At 34.7% G+C, this 23,079-nt stretch overlaps 6 protein-coding genes and 1 non-coding gene across 10 annotated transcripts; 5 read left to right on the top strand and 2 right to left on the bottom strand.

Moving 5' to 3' along the window:
- Window positions 1-344: 344 nt before the first annotated feature.
- Window positions 345-2,872, bottom strand: LOC106443015 (short-chain dehydrogenase TIC 32 B, chloroplastic-like). Of its 4 annotated transcripts, none has more exons than XM_048767985.1 (8): window positions 2,641-2,872; window positions 2,095-2,326; window positions 1,616-1,695; window positions 1,358-1,511; window positions 1,151-1,229; window positions 948-1,032; window positions 764-869; window positions 345-675 (listed from the first exon to the last, which is right to left on the bottom strand). In XM_048767985.1, the coding sequence occupies exons 1-7, from the start codon at window positions 2,756-2,758 to the stop codon at window positions 808-810; spliced, it is 810 nt and encodes a 269-aa protein (XP_048623942.1). In that variant the 5' UTR covers window positions 2,759-2,872; the 3' UTR covers window positions 345-675; window positions 764-807. The 4 variants fall into 4 exon arrangements, with proteins under 4 accessions (XP_048623942.1, XP_013740089.2, XP_048623944.1 ...); XM_013884635.3 differs by having other exon boundaries at window positions 823-869; XM_048767987.1 differs by having other exon boundaries at window positions 764-822.
- Window positions 2,873-7,931: 5,059 nt separating this feature from the next.
- LOC106428963 (THO complex subunit 4B) lies at window positions 7,932-9,618 on the top strand. Its single transcript, XM_013869708.3, has 5 exons — window positions 7,932-8,231; window positions 8,336-8,518; window positions 8,595-8,663; window positions 8,730-8,968; window positions 9,159-9,618. Exons 1-5 carry the CDS (start codon window positions 8,049-8,051, stop codon window positions 9,361-9,363), a joined length of 879 nt encoding a protein of 292 aa, XP_013725162.2. The 5' UTR covers window positions 7,932-8,048; the 3' UTR covers window positions 9,364-9,618.
- Window positions 9,619-9,845: 227 nt separating this feature from the next.
- TRNAH-GUG lies at window positions 9,846-9,917 on the top strand. The gene has a single exon. It is a non-coding gene; the product is annotated as a tRNA-His (tRNA).
- Window positions 9,918-9,958: 41 nt separating this feature from the next.
- Window positions 9,959-10,597, top strand: LOC106428981 (dolichyl-diphosphooligosaccharide--protein glycosyltransferase subunit 4C). The gene is made up of 2 exons (XM_013869724.3): window positions 9,959-10,111; window positions 10,336-10,597. Exon 2 carries the CDS (start codon window positions 10,336-10,338, stop codon window positions 10,441-10,443), a length of 108 nt encoding a protein of 35 aa, XP_013725178.1. The 5' UTR covers window positions 9,959-10,111; the 3' UTR covers window positions 10,444-10,597.
- A 261-nt stretch (window positions 10,598-10,858) lies between these two features.
- Window positions 10,859-13,105, bottom strand: LOC106428970. Its single transcript, XM_013869713.3, has one exon. The coding sequence runs from the start codon at window positions 12,503-12,505 to the stop codon at window positions 10,991-10,993; it is 1,515 nt and encodes a 504-aa protein (XP_013725167.2). The 5' UTR covers window positions 12,506-13,105; the 3' UTR covers window positions 10,859-10,990.
- A 2,566-nt stretch (window positions 13,106-15,671) lies between these two features.
- Window positions 15,672-18,081, top strand: LOC106428987 (transcription factor-like protein DPA). The gene is made up of 9 exons (XM_013869731.3): window positions 15,672-15,881; window positions 16,117-16,320; window positions 16,405-16,448; window positions 16,618-16,689; window positions 16,780-16,920; window positions 17,023-17,091; window positions 17,283-17,381; window positions 17,472-17,542; window positions 17,645-18,081. Exons 2-9 carry the CDS (start codon window positions 16,137-16,139, stop codon window positions 17,823-17,825), a joined length of 861 nt encoding a protein of 286 aa, XP_013725185.2. The 5' UTR covers window positions 15,672-15,881; window positions 16,117-16,136; the 3' UTR covers window positions 17,826-18,081.
- A 2,286-nt stretch (window positions 18,082-20,367) lies between these two features.
- Window positions 20,368-22,835, top strand: LOC106428997 (dof zinc finger protein DOF5.1-like). The gene is made up of 2 exons (XM_013869742.3): window positions 20,368-21,057; window positions 21,326-22,835. Exons 1-2 carry the CDS (start codon window positions 21,007-21,009, stop codon window positions 22,481-22,483), a joined length of 1,209 nt encoding a protein of 402 aa, XP_013725196.2. The 5' UTR covers window positions 20,368-21,006; the 3' UTR covers window positions 22,484-22,835.
- The last annotated feature ends 244 nt before the right edge of the window (window positions 22,836-23,079 follow it).

Genomic DNA, 23,079 nt, shown 5'->3' with positions numbered 1-23,079 from the left:
TACAATAGAAAACGTCTTGAATTGATAACAACCTCTGAGACTAAACTAATTGCTAAAACGTGACAAAATTACCGAAGCAAAAGTGTGAATGATTGAGAACCCCCTTTTCTTGTAAATGTTTAGAGATTCCAACACTGAAAATTTTCTTTAGAATCTTATATGCTATGGTTGACGTTGACTGAGAAATTCGTGGGTCTTTTATATTGAAAGATGAAAAAGGCTTTGAAGTACGAAAATATTTATATTAAAATATCAATAGACGCAAAACTCAATGATACTGAAATGATTAAAAAGTGGATCCAATTCTATCGGAAGAAGATAAAGCTAAAACTGTGAGATAGTGATAAATTTTGGTTAAACACTATATTACCATCGAAACAAGGTACATCACATCCAAATCTCACTCATTCTTTTAACTTTTACTCTTAAAGTGACAACAAGAGATTCTTATTAAAAGAGATTCTTATTATCTCATTAAATGGTGTCCTCGAAACCCAGGTAGTTTTTTTTAGAAACAGAGTTGATGAGCTTAACACTAAAATCCCATAGTTTTCGTGCCAAAGTCTCATCTCTAGCAAGTTTGCTTGGAGTAACTTCATTGCAATCTGCAAAGTACTTTCCCGTTACTCCCTTCAGCGTTGGATGCAGAGCAACATAACATGTTGTAGCTGCTCCCTGTCGACATAACACACGGGATATCACAAACTCATATTCGTATTTGTTTCTCACATGTTAAGTACGAGTTTAAGAGATGGTAAGTGACATAGTCATCGAGTTAGGTCCTTGATCTGGCTGAGTACTTGGTTTCTAGTAGTTTAGTACCTGAGGTATATTTTTCCACAAGTAAAAACTGAAGAACTTCAAGAACCCTGTGAAAATGGGGATTAAAGCAAACAATAGTGAAAATTTAAAGGAAATAATACGAGGAAAACAGAGAGAAAATTTACTCATTAAAAGAGCTGTGTGTTGGAAGAGATTGGTGAGGATGAGACCAGGGTGCACTGAGTTCACTGTTATGTTCACTCCCTCTTCCTATCATACAAAACAATGTCCCAAAAAGATTTTGAGGTTTTTAAATATGTGCTCTCTACAGCATCTATTAAGCAATAACACTTAGATGTATATGTTTGTGCGTGTGTGTGAAGGCGACCTGAAGTTGACGGGAGAGCTCGTTAGCGTGCAATATATTGGCTAGTTTTGATTGTCCGTAAGCTCTTTTATCCGAGTAACTGAAAAACAAAATGATATGGTTATAAGATGCAATGTGGAAGATAATAATGGTTGATCACTGCATGTTTCACAGAGCGGTTGCAGATTTCAAAATAGTTTTAAGTTTTGAAATGAGTCTACGATTTACCAGCATATGTCATTGATGCTGTCGAACTTGATTCCTTCTTTATAAGTATAGATATGAGCTATAGATGATAAATTCAAAATTCTTCCTTCGACACCACTGGTTTTAGCTGTGGTCTTCATTGTGTCTAGGAGCAAGTTTGTCAACAGAAAATGGCCTATATAGTATACGCTCAGCAATTAATGTTTCAAATTTAAGGTTTATTTTCTTAAAAAACAAACCTAAAGCTTCTTAAGAAGCACTTGTTTTCATAAATATTACCAATGTGATTTGTAGCAAACTGCAATTCGATTTCATCTTCAGAGAGTTGGTATGGACAGAACATTACTCCTGCGTTGTTTCTGCAAATAACATATTTTACAATTTATATCGATTGGTTTAGGGAATTTATACAATCAATAGCAGTTAAATGGTGCGTCGTCTTTAATACTAATATTACTAGCATTCACAGTAGTTCTGCTCGTTGTATTTTCATAATCCTAAACATCAAAATTAGAATTTGGATGTTGGATGTTATTTTTATTTATTTTATTGGCATAGCAGATGTTTTTTGGATTAAAATGTTAAATCGAATAGCAGATTTTACTAATGGTAACATAAACAATGTTAACGACCTTAAAGCTGTTAATGTGGATGCCATTCAGGACCACTATGACGTAATATCAATGATCTAAAAGTTAAAAAAAAATGTGGTCCAAAATCTATTAAAAGGGTGTCAGAGAGAGAGAGAGAGAAAGTACATGAGGAGATTGAGAGGAAGATGGAGGGCATGGAAGTCACGAACAAAGGCTCTGATGGATTTGACCGAAGAGAGATCTAAGTGGAGGAGGGTGACACGTGCGTTTGTGTTTTGTCTGAGAATCTCGGCTTTGGCATTTTCTGCAGCTCCTATGTTTCGGGCACCAATTACCGCATGAACACCTCTCTTGGCCATTACCCTCGCTGTCTCCATTCCTATCCCTCCTGCCCCTCCTTTTACAATAATAAACTCATGTCAAAACAAAGTCAACTAATTGGTTAAAATAGTTTTGTGTGTTTTTGTTAGCAATGAGTATAGCGATTCCATGACGGCATTGATTTCGTACTGCATTTGTGAGGCAAACACAGATTTATCATCAAAATATGACTCAAACTAGTTCAGCAACAGCGCTAAACCACAAAATGTGTCTAGTCAAATGATGTTATGGTATTATAACTATAGTAAACATTCTAACATTAATAGTTAACAACAATCAACTTATGGTATATATATACATCTGTATATGTGTGTACATAGATATATGAACCTGTGATAATTGCAGTGAGATGAGTTGCATCAATCCTTTGGGTAACCTCTTCAGCTGATGTAGCTGAACCAAACCCACTTGGTCCTCTTCTCCCTGTGATTAGTGAATATAATCCCATTTTTAGTAGCTTGGCCTCCTTATTTTCAGAGATCTGTCTCTCAGGAACCAATATGGAAGAGAGAGAGATAGAGAGAAACTAAGAAGGAAGAGGGGTGTTAGAGAATAATATGGTACTATGAGAGAAGCATATTTATAAGTGGCAAAGAGTTTCATTAATGCTTTCTTCTTGGTTTCTTCTAGTTTCATCGACATTATTACGTGAATGGATCTATGAATAGTAAATAGCAAAATATCACACTCGTAGGAGTCCACACAAAAATTGAATACGTATATATATATAGATAACAATGTGTATTTAATTATTTACTATTTACATACATATAAACTCTAATATATATTTTTGACGATCGATAGTGCATGCAAACTCTAAATCAAATTAAGGAGCTGTTTGAATATCTCGTTCGAGTGATATATAGAACACTTTCATGTGCCCAAATCAAGCATGTCTACTTCTCAATAAGTTTTGGTTAAGGTCTATAAAACTCTGCCATTGCGGTTTACTTCAACGGAAAATTGTTTCATACAGTAAAACCAGTATATTCGCAGTTATTTCTAAAGCATGCAAGTTTTTTTGAACTCTATAGGCTATACACTTTGTAGTTTATAGACAGTGTAAAATTGTTTGATTTTTTTGTTGTTATCAAACAACTTATACATGTAGTGGTGTTCCCTCCTTTGGGATGCCTCGCTTTTCTAAAGGAATTTGATTTTTCGTCTATTCAAGTAAAGGTAATAGTGTAAGTAAACGCTACGTTTGGGGATTGATGACTACTAACCCTAATTGTTTTGAAAAAATGGAGGGTGACTAACCATTGAATATTAAGGGTTGACCAAAGTATTAATGAAGGTTGGTGAGAAGCCGTTGGTTACTATACAATACAAGTGTGCATCTACTTGACATCCTTCTCTCTTCACATGTTTCCAGTGAATGAGTTACCACTTACCCAAACCCTCCTAATTTATATAGCTATACAAATTGAATTAAGCATCTAATTAATTTAAAATTTTATTTACAAATTTAGAGAGGTTATGCAAGTCTAAGCCAATAAACTATAAGCTATTACAAATTACAGCTAAGAATTATCAAATTTAGATTATATATATATATATATTTTTTTTGTTTTTTATTTAAATTAACGATACTTTGCATATGGAAAATGGTTTTTAGTTAATATATTTATTTATAGTAAACCTAAATAATACTATCGTTTTTAATTAAACAACGCTATCAAAAACAAAACCAAGTTTACTAAAGCTATGTATAGAAACTATAGTTTATCAAGAGTTTCAAAAAAAAAAAAACTATAGTTGAACAACATTATGATTTGACCAAAAAAAGGAACACCATTATGATTTTCTTCAGAAGATAAGGAATCTTTCGAGGAAAATCAAACTTAACTCCCACTTTACTCAAAATTCAAGACAAATTGCCATAAATACCACATTTATAGTACCACTTTTCATGTTTACACTAACCATTTTTATCCTCACTTTTAGTGAAGGGTAAAATACAATTATACTCTTAGAGTTAACTAATCTAGACTTAGGGTTTAGAGTTGAGGGTTGTGGTAGGGTTTTTGAAATGTGAAATTTATGATTCTAATAAATATATAAATACTTAAAAAATATATAAAAAAATTTAAAAAATAGTTTCAAACATAATTTTTCGTTTTTTCTAAAAGAAATTTGAAAAAAAAATTCGAAAAAAAAGTTTAAAAAAAAATTATAAAAAAAATTTGAATTTGAAAAAGTATATTTCGAAAAACAAAAAAAAAATAATTATTTTTTTATTATTTTTTTATTTTTTTTTATTTTTTTTTTAATTTTTAATTTTTAATTTTTTTTTTTTTTTTTTTTTTATATATATAAATAACAATGGCATAAAAGTCTTTTGTCACTTAATGAAGAAAATATTTTTGAAAATGTCTCATTAGTGGTGGTAAAAATAAAAAGTGGTACCATGAAAGTAGTAAACATTAATTTACTCAAAATTCAAAAACATTTGAGTGATTTAAAAAGTTTTTGACCGGCAGTTAAAGGTATATAAAGTAACTATACAGAATGTGTTATTTAATTCATATAGCCCATGCTCATATATGTTCCTCTCTAACTTTCCGTTTCCAAGTTCAGAGAATCCAACTAAGAGATTTGGATGTATTTACTTTTCTTGCCTCCCAATATTGCTGAAAGCCTGATAATGACACTGTTAGGTGTGATTTAATCAATTTGGTCCAATTGGCGGGAAAGAATACAGTTAGAAAATTACACAAGACTACACACACCACTATCGAGATTAGAAAATTATTATTTACGATATAGCTATATGGTTTAAAACAGAGATCTGAACAACTTATGGCCTTGAGTGTTGGTAGTGGTTTGAGAAGAACGAACTGCGGGACGAAGAATGTGTCGCCATTCAACATAATCTTCTCTGCTTCCAATTTTGTTAAAATTAAATAAATAAGAAAATAAAAAATGGAGTGCGGAACAAACTTAAGCGTGGACCGCACCTTCGTATGAAAACATCCAATTTGGTGTGGTTACTAGTGTTTTTTTTTTGTCTAAGTGTAGTTATTAGTTAGACATATTACTGTAGGTACAAAATTTATTGTTTTTAGTTAGTAAAAATATTTTTAAAAATACATCAACTAATATTTTGTCTATACAGTGGGTCCGATTGGTAATGGCTGTAACTCTAAAATTTTTGTTGTAGAAAAAAAATCAGTAAAATGTTTGTTGTGGTTTTAGATTTTATTGCTGTAAAATTTTATAAAATGTTTCAAAAAATTGCTCTGGATTCTGGCACTACAGAACACTTGTACAGCTGTAGGTTATTTTAAGAGCTGTGATTTTGAAATTTTTATTAAAGCTTGATTGATCTGAATTTAGTGATGTAGAAATAAATGAGACTGTGGACAGCACCTACAACCACTACCAATCACACCCGATATACATAAACTAAAGTTTTAATGAAAATTATTTGGGTAAAAATTTTAACTATGATAAAAAAATTATTTATCAACCAAATTCTTAATTTTATTTTTGAGCTATAAAAATATCATAAATTATTTAATTTTGTTTAAGTGATAACTAATACAATTTTGGCAGTTTTTGTGCTAACAAAAACATGAGAAAACATGTATATATAATTAATGGTGTTCAGTTATATAGACCTTGAATATAAAGTGCGAATCAAATTATAATTTTTAAAATACAATAAAATATTTGCTATAAAAACTTAGAAATAACGTATTCATATTTCAGATATATTAACTATTTTTAAAAATAATATATATATATATATATTAAAATTATATTAGTATTACTGATTTTTTAGTTTATAAAATATAAATATATTATGTATCCCGCAGTTATACTATTCATTACACATGTTACCATTCACATTTTGTTTTAAACCGCTTCTTTTAAACAAACCGCACTTGTCCCGCACTATGCGTTTTTCTAACACAAACCGCACATAAACCGCACCGCACTAACCAATCCGCTTGTCCCGCTCCGCTCAACCCGTTGTTACCATTCGGAGCCTATACCGAGAAATCCAGACTTGAGAGTTGAAAACAATTGTTTTTTTTACCGGGAAATTAAGTTAATATTTTACTGCTAATATAAAATATCAAAATGATGGTAGTATAGTGGCATTTGAAAATCTCCCAGTCATTAATTAATTCAATTTTATTTAAATAAGTGCATTAGCTCAATTTTATTTGAGAGAATTAATATGTCTTACATGTGATATTATTAGACACTGGTTACGAACACAATGAGAAAATTATGGACCAATAGTCTATAGTCTGAAACTTCTAAGTTAGTACAGTATACATTTATAAAAGAAGTTTGATGTATTCATTCTCAATAATCTATTTTTTATAAGAGGATTTTCAATAATCTAATTATTGTGTACTAAATCTATATTGGGGTGAAGTATAAGTTCATCACCCAAAACTTTATCTAACCGGATCGAAATGAAATTTTACGTCGTCTATTTATGGGTTTGTCGACTTGTATTAATCAAACGAAAGACGAACCAGTGGCCGCCCCTACGAGCATGGAAATTGTTGTCCTAAGTTCCTAACGAATGGCTAATTAATATATAATAGAATGGAGCAATCTACATTTATAACAGTTCTGTAAAATAGTAGTACTATATATAAGAAGGTAGTTTATCGCTAGATCTATAGTTAAGCCACCCGCACAAACAAAAACCCAGCATTACGAATAGGCGACTATGAAGAGAATAATGATAGCATTTACTATTCTCAACGGCGAGTGGCACATGCATGACGTCCGGTTCATTGCATGGGGAAGTGATGTGACCATGTGACACCACTAATAAAATACATTACTCTATTTATTTCCTTATTTACAACTAAATAATACAGTATTATTGGAAAATACTACAACCAAAAATTTTTTTTGTAGTTATCAATTTTTTTTTGTAGTTCAAAAACAAATGTGTTTGCCAAAAAAGGTGCCTGCCAACGTACTGATATTAATATGTCTATGTATGTACCTAGTAACATACAGTGCCCATACAGGTAATGCGTGTAGCACATGGCTTAAGGCCGCCATGTTCGGTTTCAAGAATTGATTGCTCAGATGTTTATGATGAATCATTCACACTGAAATGGGAAGATCGAGTAGTGAAGAAATAGTATTTACGAAATATATTTAAACTAAGTTATTTTATAGTTTTTTCGAAAGAGATGTGTTGAATATTAGAAGCAAAAGGAAAGCAACGGTAAAAGTATGAATGCAACTATGCAAGAATGCAAATATTGCATTAGCAAACAGAATGTGGTCAATTTGATGATCTGTTATTCAATTCATTTCCAAGTAAAATAAATTGATTTTATTTGTCAGCAAAAAAAATACTGATTGATTTTGGTCATTTTCATAGGAATTAACAATTGAATCAAATAAACTAATTATATAACAATTTCATGATGTATTTTTTTTTTGTTCTCCCTTTAAAAATGTGAGGCAATATGGTTGGTTATTGAGCGAGAACCCAAAGAAGGATGCATATTTAGGTCCGTGGACTTCTAAAATTCCAATAGGCCCATTAATACTTAAAAGGGACTAAACGGTAACGATCAAGAGTTTGGGGCGCAAATACATATCTACAAACATTACGAGGCTTTTATCGCAATTCTCTCGAGAAAATCTTCTCGCTATCTCCGAGCTTCATTAACCACTGCAACGAAACCCTAGCTGCTCCCTTCTCCTCTCTTCTCGCACCTCCGAAGCAGAGAAAATCTCCGGCGAAGATGGCAGGTGGTTTGGATATGTCACTCGATGACCTCATCAAATCCAATCGAAAACCTACCGGATCTCGCGGCCGAGGAAACGGCGGTGCTAGCAGCGGCGGTCGCGGATTCGGCGGTGGCTCCTCCGGTCCGTCTCGACGGTTTGCTAACCGCGTGGGAAACAGAACGGCGCCGTATTCAAGGGTCAGCGATTGATTTTAATCTCCCTTAACTACCTCTTCATTCCAGATCAGAGAGTTCAGTTCCTTTTAGGGTTTGTTAAAGTTGAGATCTTTTTTCGTTAACAGCCGATTCAACAACAAGCTCATGACGCGATGTGGGCTAACGACGTCTTCGCCACTGATGCGAGTGTGGCGGCTGCTTTTGGGCATCAGTCTGCAGGTGTTGGCGTTGGTGGTTCTTCAATCGAGACTGGAACGAAGCTCTACATCTCCAACTTGGACTATGGTGTCTCCAACGAGGATATCAAGGTCTCATTTCACTCTAGTCTTCTTTAGAAGGAGGAAAGATTGTGTCTTTGAAGTTAATTGTTTGTTTATTTTGTAGGAGCTCTTCTCAGAGGTTGGTGACCTTAAGCGTTACGGGATTCACTATGATAGGAGTGGAAGATCCAAGGTATGCTATTGACTACAGAGTGTTATGCTGTTAGATCGCGTTGGACTGATCAAACTGTGCTTTCAGGGTACTGCTGAGGTTGTTTTTTCACGGCGTGGTGATGCCTTGGCAGCTGTCAAGCGTTACAATGATGTTCAGTTGGATGGAAAGCTGATGAAGATTGAGATTGTTGGAACGAATCTTTCAGCTCCAGCACCTCCTATGCTTGCTCCTGTTCAAATTCCATTTCCTTCGAATGGGTTACTTGGGAACTTTAATGAGAACTACAATGGAAACTTCAATGGGAACTACAATGGAAACTTTAGGTTTGTGTTGTGTTAAGTCTTGATATTATAAATGATATATTTGAGATGGTTGACGTGTTGGTCTTGAGTTTTTATATTGATCGCATGACTTGTTAGTTAGCCTGGAGTCAGCTAAGTAGATTACTGATAGGTTGATTACTTGAACCCTTTTAGTCTTATTAAATATTTTGTATAAACTGTTATGGAACAGAGGGAGAGGAAGAGGTGGTTTTATGGGACGGCCTCGTGGTGGTTTTGGAGGTGGTAATTTCCGTGGTGGTAGGGGAGCTAGAGGAGGAGGAGGAGGTGGTGGTCGTGGCAGTGGAAGAGGAGGACGTGATGAAAAGGTGTCTGCAGAGGATCTTGATGCTGAATTGGACAAGTATCACAAAGAGGCAATGGAGGAAACAAGTTAAAAGGAGGGACTAAATGTCTAAATCCATTGCAAAGACTACATGTATTTCTTTAGTGCATGATATACTTTATGTATGAGTATGTTATTTAGATTGGTGTCGATGGTCTGACAATATCGGGGTTTAGCTTTTTATCTTTGTGAGTTTTTTTTTTTTTAGCTTTTGCAGTTGAGTTCAGAGAAATCAGTATCATGTGTACCGAGGAACTCAAACCCTTCTAAAGTGTTTCTTCAAAAGACAATTCCAACTACTTTTATACATAGCCTTGCAATGTTTATAGATAAGCAATAGCATTAAGTTATACACAAATATTACATTGCATTGTTTATAAACATTGAAACTTAAATTCAAAATATGGATAAGCTTGACTTATAAACATTTGCATGAAGTTATAAGAAATGCAAAATAAATGTAGAAATAATCATATTATGCTGAACTAGGAAATAATAACAATCATTTTGTCTTATAAATCATCTAACAACAAAGTGGCTGTAGTTTAGTGGTAAGAATTCCACGTTGTGGCCGTGGAGACCTGGGCTCGAATCCCAGCAGCCACAACTTTTTATCTCTATGTATTTAGACTAAACGACGTCGTAATAATATTCATCTAAACGTCGTCGGTTCTGTGTCAACCTTCTCTTTAACCAGTCTTCCTCTTCCCCACCCTATTTCACTTTTTACGATCTGTTTCATTAGACTCTCGCTCAGTGAAGAATCGAAGAGAAAAGTCATCGTCCCTGCGCTTCCGAAGGTAAAATGCTACAGATTTTTTCAATTCGAATTGTCATATTGTATTCGTCTTTAGATGGTGATGGAATCTATGGATCTGAATCGGTAGAGGCATGGATCTATATATTCCCAGGATTATTTAAATTGAATTACGCAGAGATCTGATGAGACTCTCTCTTTCTTTCTTTCACTGCTAACGAGATTCTATCATTCTCTGATTGTTGATTGTTGATGTGATGTAAACAGATGTTTGACGACCAAGACCTCGGATTCTTTGCCAATTTTCTCGGCATTTTCATCTTCATTCTGGTCATTGCTTACCATTTCGTCGTCGCCGACCCAAAGTTCGAATGAATAACTGTTGTTTTTTTTTTATCTTTTTGCTGGTTTCCTACAACAAAAAACACAGTTTAATGTCTTTAGCATTCCCTACAGTCGAGATGTTTCCCCCAGTTATGTAATATGACAATGTGGTTTTTGATGAATGCGTTATAGACTTGTTTTCATAGTTGCTTTCATCATTCAGATTTTATCATGCAGCTTACTTGTTTTTAAGCTAACATATACGCGCAGGTATGAGTGAGATTAGATTGTGATGCTTGCGAGAGCAAACACGCTTAGCTTTTATGAAATGTTTAAGCTTAGATGAGTCTCTTCACATAACCATGGGAGTTGTTCTTTTTACAGTTTTACTTGTTTCTCATTAGCATCTACTGTAAGCTTGCTTGCATGATGTTACACTTAGGATTAGCATCTACTGTAAGCTTGCTGACACCAAAAAGAAATAAAAGAAAATCTCAATAGGTTACACTTAGGATTTGCACTTTTGCTTTGGCTTATTTTCCCAATGTACAAAATGCTTTACTACAGATCCATAAAAAAACATGGTTACACCTTTTCATCACGTCAACTTAAGCTCACTAACCCCTCCGAGGTGGCGTGGCCTTAGACAAACCCTAACCTCGTGTTCTTCCTCCACTCCTCCCCTCAGCTTCGGCACCAGGATCTCTAGAACCGGTCCTGTCCCATCAAAATACGCTTCAATGTTGGCTTCTTCCGGTATCCTATTCGGCAACTGTATCTCCCTCATGAACTCCCCTGGAGGACAATGCTCAGCCGTCTGATCAACCAGCTTGAAAGTACGCTCCCTCCTCTTCACCAAAGGAGCCCTCGACGTGCTTGACCCCGTGACCTTCACGATCCCGTTCGTGATGCTGTTCCTCCATGAGACTTTCACGCTGTTCAAATCCACAAATGGTAAAGTAACCACGACCAGGTAAGCTTCTTCGTCTTCGTAGATGGTCTTGGCCGCAGTTGCGGGCCCGTGAACGTTCTTCATCACTCCAGTGAAGTCCTTTACCCAACCAGGCTGGTGGGTCTCGACGTTGTTCACAGTCAAGCAACATTCTTCTTCGCTGCTTCCCGGAGATAAGAACTCTTTCCTCTTCTTACTGTTGTTGCCTCCTTCTGATGAGTCACCATTGCTGCTGAAAGAAGCGTTGCTCGTCAAATGCAATCCCGAACCATTAAGGGTCTTCTTGCCGTTACTCAAACCCGGTTTCGCAACATGAGGCAGCTCAAACTCCGTGTTGGGAAGGTTTCTCCAAGAACCGAAATCACTAGCGTCAGGAGGGATAGTGAACTTCAAATCTCGACCAGTCAGCTCCATCCACCTCTTCTTATCTTCTTCGCTAACACACAAGAGACTCGGCGACGCCACAAACTCGATCCCGTGAAGACACTGAGGGTTAGAGAGCCCCCTGTAATGCTTCCTCTGCATCCTGTGAGACCGAACAAACCCTCTCTCCGCGCTAAAGGGAAACGGACGCTCGCCCTGACGAGAGTGCCCGTTCATATAGCTCCTCAGCTGCATTTTCCCGAGGGCGTTCTCGGGCTTATCCTTAAAAGCCCACATGTACATGTTCTCCATATCATGCTGAACGAGAAACACATCGAGCTTGAGATCAGATTTATCAAACCCTGTAAAACACCCTCCTCCTCCGTTACCAGCTTCTCTAACGACCTTTGACTTTGACTTATCGTTCAGCGCTGGTCTGAAGTAGAAGCTGAAGAAGAACCAAGCTCCCCACATGCTATCCCCTCGTTTCAAGCATTTTTTACTGACTTTACTCGGAGCCACCACGTTGAGGAACGTCTCGGTGGTCTCGTAGACATGCGAACTGAGGCCAACGTCTAAAATGTTATCGCAAGAATCCAAGTTCCACGACATGGAGGTTCTTCCTACAGACAAGGGGAGGTTGATGTCTGGTGGGTTGTAAAGAGTGATTTGGCGGTTACCCAGATCGAGTTCTTCGTGAGACGAGCCGCTAGAGTCCATGGATAAGTGCGTTGAAGGGTGATGATGATGATGATGATGATTCTCCATTGACAAAACAGTGAGAATCGAGCCTTTCATTTCACAAAAAAACCGAATCTGATTTGAATTGGATCAATCTCCTAAATCCCAGATCTCCCAATTAGCCATGAGATCCCTAATTGCAATCTTGGAGAAGACGCTAGAGAAAGACGATGTCCAGCCCTAACCCTAGAATTTCACTATAGCCCCCAGAAAACGGCGGGAAACTCCGACTCAAACCAATTCGTGAAATATACATTGGAACTGAAAGTTTCCTCCTTTTTCTAATGACATCCAACTCTCACAACAGCAACAGCAACGGCAACAACAAGCCTAATAAGAAAAGATCGAGCCGAGATAATACCTTTCGAGAATGAATCGAGAGATTAGCGGAGAACACGAAACCTCCGTCATTGTCGCAATGATATGATCAATCAGCTGGATTCTGAAATTTCTTTCCCCCCACAGATTCAATTTTTGTTGTTGTTGTTGTTGTTGTGTTTGGTGCTTCTTGGTTGTGAAATGTAACGGTGTGAATGAGGGAGGTAGTTTATGTAAGAAGGAGGAAGGAAGCTTCGTGGGTGGGAGTGAATGTGCGTAAGAGATAGCCTGAACTAGATACCGCCTGATTCCCCCACTCTCTTTCTTATTATTATCAAATTTATATATTATCTTTTTCCTCTCTCTGAACAATTATATGGGTGCTTATCGTCGTCGGTACATGTGCTTATCAACCCACGATTTTTCTTTTCCCTTTTTTTTTAATAAAATGTTTTCCAAATTTCTAATAAAATTGATTTTTGAAACGTATTTGATTGGGTTAATCAGATGCCTTAAATAATCAGATTAGTGAGCTGTATACCCCGGGCTAAAGGGAATTGTTAAGTGTTAAAAACTCTGGTTTACTTGTGCTACTGATTCTTAATATTCTCTTTTTTTTCTTTTGAGAAACGATTCTTAATATTCATGCTATGCGAAGTCTATGCGGAGACATGGTTGGTGATTAGTTGAGTGATATGATTTTTTTCAAAAAAAATAATATATTTTAATCAATGCTAGTGGAGACCAATTGCATTATTGTGCTCCCAGTGAGTGTGTAACAAAATAATTTTAAAAGTCTTATACTAGTTATCCATTGAAATAGGGCTATGCGTCATCATCAGTGTTAGCATCCAACCGCTTACAAGTTTAATTAAACTAATCCTTCTTTGTTGAATAGTTAAATGCATTGTAAATTTTGAAACATCCTAATGAATTAGAAGTGATTGAGGATAATTACGAGGAAGGGTAAAAGATTTTTATGATTGACATACTTATGCCATTTCCTCGTAACCTGTACGAAATGTATTCATTTCTGAGTCAACTATATATGTATGAACATACTACTAGTTAGACAATGGGAACCAATGGAGGAGAGTTTTGGGAAAAAAATTAATAAGAACAGTGCCGATATTATACATATGGGATACAACATAAAAACAAAACATGCATATTTGAAAATTATGAACCATTTTCTTTAGGCTATTTTTAACATTTGCACCCAAAAAAAAGTTTAGACTTAAATATTTAAATCTGAAACTATTGTATTAGTAACGCTCTTTTTTATTTGACACATTGCAACAGACAAAAACTAACGGGTGTATACGCCAAGTCGCCCCATCATATTCTATGGTAATATTTTGTTTTACCGGATGTTCGGTTCCTGAAAGGACACTTAAACATTATGGGATAATAATATACTTACTACTACATTAGATACGAGCAGAAGTTGACAAAGCCAAATAAATAAAGTAATAAAAAATAGTATTAACGAAACCCAAAAAGAGAAGAACGAATCAAACACTACTTTAGAAAATTCAATAATTGAGATCTGAGAGGACGTTGAAGATGACCCCAAAAGGATATTGGGAGTTGCCACCTCTCATGCCCAAACAACGACAGGTAAACAAACAATGAATAAATATTTAAATACAACACACTACTAGTAATCTAATGACTTTAATGCGTTTATATGTCTTAGTACCTGACAACACACAATAACACCATAGTAAACAAATCATAATTCAAACAAAATTTCCTATTTAATCTTGTGATGATAGTACAGAGTTTTGAATAAATATCATTACGATGGATTGGTTAGCTTAGACCTGTCTGATTATGTTATGATATGTGTGTTTGTCATGGTCGCCGTGAAGCCTGACTTTGTATTGTTTTTTTTTTGACAAAACCTGACTTTGTATTGTTCAGATTCAGATTAGTTTAGTGATATTGCAAATAAATTTACGGTTACATTTCAATTGTGTTGAAAATAAAACTGATTTCTGCTAAAAAGATGATTTGATGGGGTTTGGTTTATTTTTGACCGTATTACTTTTAGCAGTATTGACTTTTAGTATAGACGTGATAAAAACTGGGTTGGAAAACTTTCGATAACTTTTCACCTACCAGAGCATCTATGGTTATAATGTTTTGATCAATATTTGTATAGAGAAAAATGCAAGCTCACCAATCATAGAGGACAACTGGCCAGTGCAATGTGGTGACAGTTTCATAGGATATCAAAGCATATATATAACATTTAAATTGATTACAAATCGAATAACAACATAGCCAAAATCGAATAATACGCAGGTTTAACCTGTCGTTGATAAAAAGAATATATATATATATATATATATGCAGATTTAACCGGTGATTCATATAACATTAAGAAACATTTTTTAGTAAAATAATGAATTATTTTGAAGAGAAACTATTTACTTTCGGTCCAATGCAACGCAACCTTCTCACGCATTCACGCACTAACGTCTACATTACATGCATTAAAAGAAAGAAGACTATAATAAAATAGTTATGTAAGTTCTTTTTTTAATAGTTAGAAGGTGATGGTATTGATACGGACCATGTCTTATAAGACGAAGAATTATAACTTTTAATAAGCGATAATGTTTTCAAAAACTCGATGCCAAGACATTTGAAGATTCAGTGAACATAATAATACGATTATTTTTATACAAATGGATCGAATACAGACACAACTGTCAATACATCATAATAGAGCAAGAAAATATTTTATATTTATTTTCACAAAAAAAGCAATGATGTCATAGATGATTTCACATGTTACATACATATAAACCCAATGGGCTTTAATCACAAAGAGTGAACAAGGCCTATATGAATCCCCGCCAGAAAATCAAAACGACGGCGTTGAATATAGCGCACACAGAGAGTGTGTTTGTTTTTGTTGAGCCGTATTAGCTTCAGCTTCAGTGGAGAAGCAAAGCACATCGTTGCTTCTTCGTTTCTTACTTCTGATCAATTGTTTAACGCCAAGTCGGCGATTTCACGGAAACGCTCCGAGTTCGTGTTCGCATCTCTGTGAGAAAAAAAAACTTGAAAATCTCGAGTTTTCCGCCATTGGAGGCGATCACTGGTTCGTCTCTGATCCCGATTCGGTCATCTAAATCGGATTCGAGCATTCTTATCTCTGATTAGGGTTCTTCGCATCGCTAGATCATCTCATGCACTGAGTTTTTTACTTGTTCTTTGATAAATTGATTGGAAATTGGGAAAAAATATCTTACAGGCTGTGTGATAGATGATAATTGGTGTATTTGTAGATTTTGTGCTAATTAATTTTAAATATGTGTGTGTGTTTCCCTGATTAGATTAAGTTAAGTAGAGGAGGATGGAGATGGATTTGATTGTCACACCGGAGAAGCAGAGGAATCGTCATGCAGTGAGGTTGGTGAAAACTCCTGTGAGAAGGAAGTTGATAGTCGAAGATGATGATGATGATCACGAGATTGCGTCTGAGAAGAAAGGGCAATCAAGAACTACTGGTGGTGGCCTTCGCCAGTTCAGCGTTATGGGTCGGTCAGCCAATCTCTCTCTGTCTCACTTGAAAGTATTGTTGTTGTTTGGGGTTTTGATTCATTCAACTGTTGTTTTCTCAGTGTGCCACAAGTTAGAAGCCAAGAAGATCACTACATACAAGGAGGTACACCACTCTACTCAATCAGTTTTTCCTTATCCACAGAATGATTTGTTAGTTGTTGAGCTCTCTATCAAATGCTTCCTGTAAGGAGTCCTGTTCTAGCATAGAGTAATGCATTCAAAACTTTGTATTAGAGAGTGTGGTTTGAGACTGTGGTTTCTTGTGATACCAGGTTGCAGATGAAATCATTTCTGATTTTGCAACAATTAAGCATAACGCAGAGAAGCCTTTGAACGAGAATGAGGTATAAGCAAGGTGGAAAGCTGTTGTTATCTCTTTGAATTATTGAAGCATATATAAGTTATAACAATATTCATCTTATGATCAATATTAGTATAACGAGAAGAACATAAGGAGAAGAGTCTATGATGCGCTCAATGTCTTCATGGCTTTGGATATCATCGCAAGGGATAAAAAAGAAATCCGGTGGAAAGGACTTCCCATTACCTGCAAAAAGGATGTCGAAGAAGTTAAGGTGCTGCTTCTAAGCTAGTCCTTTGGATCTTTTCCTGTTCTGTTCCCTCTCTCTGTCTTTGTTATACTAATCTTTGTGGTAATTTCATATTCGTACTTGCAGAGGGATCGAAATAAGGTTATGAATAGTGTGCAAAAGAAGGCTGTTTTCCTTAAAGAATTAAGAGAAAAGGTATTTCTCTTCTTATATGTTAAAAGGAAATCTAAATGCAAGACTCTTACACTTCGAGATCTTGTTGTGACATTTCTAGAGTTTGTAAGCATCCGTTTACTTGAGTCAGTTTTTGTGTTGTCTTGATGAAATATCAACCACCTTTCTTTGTTTTGGTTATATGTTTTCTTCTCTAATGTCATTGTGGTCAGGTCTCAAGTCTTGAGAGTCTTATGTTGAGAAATCAGGAGATGGTTGTGAAGACTGAAGGCCCAGCAGAAGGTTTTACTTTACCTTTAATTCTACTTGAGGTACTTCACAAATCTCTTCCTTTAGGTTCTTAATTCATGTCTTTCTGGAATCCTAATATGTCTCCATCTTGAATCTCTCTCTCTTTGTAGACAAATCCTCATGCAGTTGTCGAAATAGAGATTTCTGAAGATATGCAACTTGTTCACCTTGACTTCAATAGGTACTCCCAATTCCTAACCCAATATATTTTCATTTATAGTCAATGTTTCTCTCTCTTGAATATAGGATTGACAAAAAAATTTGTATTTCCCCTTGACTTTAGCACGCCATTCTCGGTCCATGACGATGCATACATACTGAAACTGATGCAAGAACACAAGCTGCAGCAAAACAGAGCTTCTTCTTCTTCCTCTACACATCATCAATCTCAACATTCTTCTTCCAGTTCTTGCATTGCTTCTGGAACCTCAGGCCCGGTTTGCTGGAACTCAAGATCCAGCTGATACTCGGCTGACCGAGAAACCGATGATTCTCTCCCCTATTCTTCAAGAAAGGAGAAGAACAACAAGTGATCTAATTGGTATACCATGAAAATTATACTTCTGGCTTAGAGTCATATGAGAGAGCCTGTAAATTTACAATTCATAGGCCAACATCAAATATTCAAATTTTTGTTTATCCAATCTATACTATTAAAGCAGAATCTTTCTTAGGATTATGCCCCTGAAATTTCTAATTAATTACAAAAGGTTCCATTAATTTTTTCAATTGTTTTTAATGGTTTTCAGAAATTAAAAGCCCAACATTGCTTCTATCCAACTAAACAAAACAGCCCAATAATTTAAAAACTTAAAGTCAAAGAAGCCCAACAGTGTTTTCTTTTAAAAACAATTATAAGTCAATTTAAATACATAATTATTATTTAATATTTGTGTAATCATAATTTAAAATTTATGCATTATTTAAAAATATGTAAAATGAAAAACGTAATGTCTATTACATTTTTCATATAATATTTAATTAATAAGTTAAAATTGTAAATAAATAACCTTAGCAAATATATAATCACAATATGATTAAATTTATTGAGTTGAAGTTTACCATTTTAAAATCTTTAAACTAATTAATTAGTACACAAATTTATTATTATATAATAAAAAATAAAGAAGACAAGATTATAAATAATTACTATAAACAAATATAAAATCTATTAAAATATAGATTAGATAAATATTTATTAATTTAACTGAAATTTTAAAAAGAAATGATTCCGCGCTTTGAAAGCGCGGGTCAAAATCTAGTATATACTATTAAAGCAGGATCCTATTGTCATAATTACTTTAGGGGCATGTTTCCTTCACTAACATTGCATGTTTCATTAAGGGTAATTAAGTAATATTAATAACAAATCTATATTGGGTCATTATTTTTGGATTCAGCCCAAATCAAATCTCTCTTGGGCCATTTGGGCTCAAGTTCAAATAATTTTTATTCAATTATTCTTAATTATTATTTTTTTCTTTTCTTAATATAATTTAAGCATTCATAAAAATAATTGAATTTTTTTTATTGAAAAGTATAAATCTTTATTAAAAGTATATAATTTTTTAAATTAAAATATTAACCCCATAATAAAATTAATTTATCAGAGTTATACCAACTTAATTCATTAAAAAATAAAGTTTAATTTTTTTAACATAAATAGTCATTTAAAATGAAATACGATAAATAAAGATAAATTTTTTAAGTCTTTTATAAAATAAAACACAAATATATGAAAATATGACATTTACTAAATATTTGTCAATTGAAAAAATAAAAAATAAACCCGCGCTTTAAAAGCGCGGATCAAAATCTAGTTTTTCCTTTATAAATGAAACCTCGTCTACTTTTCTATTAGAAAACCGATACGGTTTAATCTTTACCTGAGTTTTTTATTTACTTAAAACAAACTGAACCGAATTGAATCGATTGGGTATATATCACACACACTTAGTTCCCGGTTAGGTTAGGTGTACGTAGATGAGAGAAGCAATTTAGCTAACTCCCGTTTCGCGCATAAATGGCGCGTGGCTGAAACTTATGCATGAAAATTGAAAATTATCAATTCCCATGCAAGAACAAACAAATAACTTTTTTTTGGAAAAAGGCAACAAAAGAGAGACATCGCGGCGGTTCGAGGGAAAGAAAAGCGAACTTGGTTGGAACATTTTGGAAGAATGTTGGAGTGTTTTCGATTAATACTAAAACTAATACATATTATATATTTATAAATTAATGTTTGTCACTTACTTATTCTACTCACACTCAAATTCTTTCAGTCGTCCTATCTAAATTATAATACTTTCTTGTATTCAAAATAATTGATGTTTTAGTTAAATGCACAAAAATTATGATATTCACTTTTTTATCTAAAAAATAACATTACAAATATAAAGTAAAATTAATTTAACCAATCATCACAAAAACTATAAAACATCATTAGTTACATAGTTTTCAATAAAACTAAAATTAATATAAATTATCAAAATATTATGTATTTTGAAACATCAAAAACTTTCTAAAACATTATTTATTTTAAAACGAAGAGAGTATTATTTAGTCGTTAATGTTGACCCATTTAGTCAAACCTTCTCGCCCTTTATATTATTAACAGATCTTAGATGTTTAATTACTTAACTGATCAACACTGGTGTGTATGTAACTATGCACTAAAGTTTTCATCAAATAAATATACCAAATTCCCTTTTTCATATCATATTATATATGAACACAATTCGATTCCTCAGAACTTGGTTGAAGTAGTTCATATATGAACTCTACATTTATGATAATACATGAATGAAGTAGTTCCTACTTGAAAAAAGAGAGCACCATCTCTTTCACTTTGTCAAAATATCAATGATTTTTTGCTAAAACATATATACTTGTATATCAAAAGCATTACCATGTTACTTTAGTTAATTCATAGAACAATAGCATATATAAATCCCCACATTCGTTTAGTAAAAGCTATAAATTATCTATAGACTATAGTTGTTTTTTACATATTGCAGTCTAATCAAAATATGTCTAAAGTTCATGACATAAATTGAATATTTTCGGTAGTCTTTATGTATACACAAAATTAAGTGAAAACTATGGTTAAATTTTTTAGTATTTTTATATAGAACACACAGTACATAAGTAAGCAGGATTGCCAGAAAGAGAGAATCAGATAGAAACTTATGAGTTAAGCAATTAGACACACTTCCTCTCCTCCACCTTCCCTAAAACCCTAAGCAAATGCGCATAAAATAAATAAAACAAAAAGAGAATTAACAATAACACTGTGGACACATTCAAATCTTATTTTATTCAACAATATTATTTAATATAATATTCAAAAGATATCCTTTTTTTTGTCACTATTTCAAAAGATATCCATATGTATGAGTGGATATGTTTATATATAAATAAAGGTTCTTCCTTTATCTTTGTCACTCTCTTTCTCTAAGCTCTCCTCTCCTCTTCTTTTCTCTCTCTAAAGCTCCTCCCTTTGTTTTTTTTTTTTTACGTAATTCTCCACTTCTTCATATAAGCCTTCACCAAACAAAACCACCTTTAGTTCCTTTATTTGCTCTAAAACAAAACAAAAAACAAAACTAAAGAGGGAAGAGATCATCAAAGAAGAAAGATAAAAAAATGGTGTTTTCTTCATTTCCTACTTATCCTGATTCATCAAACTGGCAACAAGTAAGTTAATCTTGATTAGGAATTTCTTTTAATGTTTTATAATTTATGCGTGTACTCAAGAATCAATTAAAAATAAAGAGATGATTAAACAAACAAGAAAAGAGGATAATAATATTCTTGTTCCTTTTGTCACTTTTAATCTATGTATATCTGCGGTTTAATTTGAATATACTCAAAATTAATTCTTTCTTTCGGCCTTTACTATTTTTCACAAATTCTAATAACTTTTCTTTGTTGTTTTTTGAATCATTTCTTCCTCTCTCTTTAGCATCAACCAATCACATCCACCGTTGGATTCACGGGAGACAACAACATCAGCCAGCAGTTCCTCCCTCACCATCCCCTCCCATCGCAACCGCAACAAACGCCTCCACCGCTTCACCACAACGGTGGAGGCGGTGGTGGTCCCGGAGGACCTGGAGGATCAATAAGGCCAGGTTCGATGGCGGAAAGGGCAAGAATAGCCAACATACCAATGCCTGAAACAGCCTTGAAATGTCCAAGATGTGACTCAACCAACACCAAATTCTGTTACTTCAACAACTACAGTCTCACCCAACCTCGCCACTTCTGCAAAGCATGCCGCCGTTACTGGACACGTGGCGGCGCTCTAAGGAGCGTTCCTGTTGGTGGTGGTTGCCGCAGAAACAAAAGAACCAAAAACAGCAGCGGTGGCGGTGGCGGCGGTAGCAGCAGTAGCGGTAACAGTAAGTCACAAGACAGCAACACAAGCAGCGACCAATACCACCACCGAGCCATGGCTAATAATCAGATGGGACCACCACCTTCGTCGACTTCTCTGAGCTCGTTGCTATCTTCTTACAACGCCGGTTTGATCCCCGGACAGGATCATAACAACCACGTACTTGGACTTGGATCATCTTTGCCTCCTCTCAAGCTCATGCCTCCTTTAGACTTCACTGACAACTTCACCTTACAGTACGGTACCGTTTCAGCTCCTTCTTATCATGTAGGCGGTGGAAGCGGAGGAGGAGCGGCGGCTCTTTTGACTGGTTTTGACCAGTGGAGATTTCCGGCACCTCATCACCAACTTCCTTTGCTGGGTGGTTTAGACAGCTCATCATCATCTTCCGGGTTATATCAGTTTGATCATCAAAATCAAACAGGCATGGATCCGGGTTACGGATTAGTCACTGGCTCGGGTCAGTATCGACCTAAGAACATCTTTCATAACCTTGCTTCCTCTTCTGTATCATCAGCTATGGTCACGGCCACTGCGTCGCAATCAGCTTCAGTGAAAATGGAAGATAGTAACAATCAAGTCAACATGTCTAGACAACTTTTTGGAAACGAACAACAGCTTTGGAATATTCATGGAACTGCCGCATCAACCGCAGCGGCAACAACTAGTTCGTGGAGTGATGTCTCTAATAACTTCAGGTCTTCTTCTACTAGCAATATATAATCAGCTGGCACTCTAAGGATCAAATCTATGTGATGACGAGACTTTTAGTATTTTTTTACTGGGTGTGCTATGATCTTATGTACTTAGTTGGAAGTTAGTACATCGATCGATCCCGTAGGTCTTTTAATATTACATTACAACTACTAGTTTTGGGTTTTGTTTTGATATTTGGATTCTCTTGGTTGTTTTTTTTTTCAGATTTAGATTAGGGTTTTTGTTACAAGGTTTCATTTTAAGTATGGGGATATGAGATCATACATGCGAGTAGTACGGTGTTTGTATGAGTCAAGTATGTTCTATCAAATATATTTTACTATTTTAATTTTTTAATACATTGAATGAGGTTCAGTCTTCTTACTGCTTATTATCTTATCAAATCTCTTACCAGTTTAGATTGCTGCACATAATCAAAAAGTACGTTCTATCGCCTTGACTATATATATAGAAAGCATAATACTAAAATGCCACAGAAAATTTGTAAGTATTACCTAACGACATCGTTATTTAAGCTGTGACGAAACAAAAGCGGAACTTGAAGTTATTGTAATATTATCCTAAACAAAATTTACGCTGCTGTATTTTCATTCTATAAACGA

This window comes from Brassica napus, chromosome A3 (genome assembly GCF_020379485.1).
Source record: "Brassica napus cultivar Da-Ae chromosome A3, Da-Ae, whole genome shotgun sequence".
Lineage (NCBI taxonomy): Eukaryota > Viridiplantae > Streptophyta > Magnoliopsida > Brassicales > Brassicaceae > Brassica > Brassica napus.
Note: the sequence above shows the minus strand (reverse complement) of the source record. Positions and strands in the feature narration are given on the sequence as shown.

Excerpts from the sequence above, each read along its gene's own strand:
- LOC106443015 (XM_022710325.2), bottom strand. The coding sequence starts at position 2,758 with ATGGGATTATATTCACTAATCACAGGGAGAAGAGGACCAAGTGGGTTT. Across the intron at positions 1,512-1,615 it reads GTTTGCTACAAATCACATTG|GCCATTTTCTGTTGACAAAC; the intron begins GTAATATTTATG and ends TATACTATATAG. Across the intron at positions 1,230-1,357 it reads AGCATCAATGACATATGCTG|TTACTCGGATAAAAGAGCTT; the intron begins GTAAATCGTAGA and ends TTTGTTTTTCAG.
- LOC106428963 (XM_013869708.3), top strand. The coding sequence starts at position 8,049 with ATGGCAGGTGGTTTGGATATGTCACTCGATGACCTCATCAAATCCAAT. Across the intron at positions 8,519-8,594 it reads TCTCCAACGAGGATATCAAG|GAGCTCTTCTCAGAGGTTGG; the intron begins GTCTCATTTCAC and ends TTTATTTTGTAG. Across the intron at positions 8,969-9,158 it reads AACTACAATGGAAACTTTAG|AGGGAGAGGAAGAGGTGGTT; the intron begins GTTTGTGTTGTG and ends GTTATGGAACAG.
- LOC106428981 (XM_013869724.3), top strand. The coding sequence starts at position 10,336 with ATGTTTGACGACCAAGACCTCGGATTCTTTGCCAATTTTCTCGGCATT.
- LOC106428970 (XM_013869713.3), bottom strand. The coding sequence starts at position 12,505 with ATGAAAGGCTCGATTCTCACTGTTTTGTCAATGGAGAATCATCATCAT.
- LOC106428987 (XM_013869731.3), top strand. The coding sequence starts at position 16,137 with ATGGAGATGGATTTGATTGTCACACCGGAGAAGCAGAGGAATCGTCAT. Across the intron at positions 16,449-16,617 it reads AGATCACTACATACAAGGAG|GTTGCAGATGAAATCATTTC; the intron begins GTACACCACTCT and ends TTGTGATACCAG. Across the intron at positions 17,382-17,471 it reads TACCTTTAATTCTACTTGAG|ACAAATCCTCATGCAGTTGT; the intron begins GTACTTCACAAA and ends CTCTCTTTGTAG.
- LOC106428997 (XM_013869742.3), top strand. The coding sequence starts at position 21,007 with ATGGTGTTTTCTTCATTTCCTACTTATCCTGATTCATCAAACTGGCAA. Across the intron at positions 21,058-21,325 it reads ATTCATCAAACTGGCAACAA|CATCAACCAATCACATCCAC; the intron begins GTAAGTTAATCT and ends CTCTCTCTTTAG.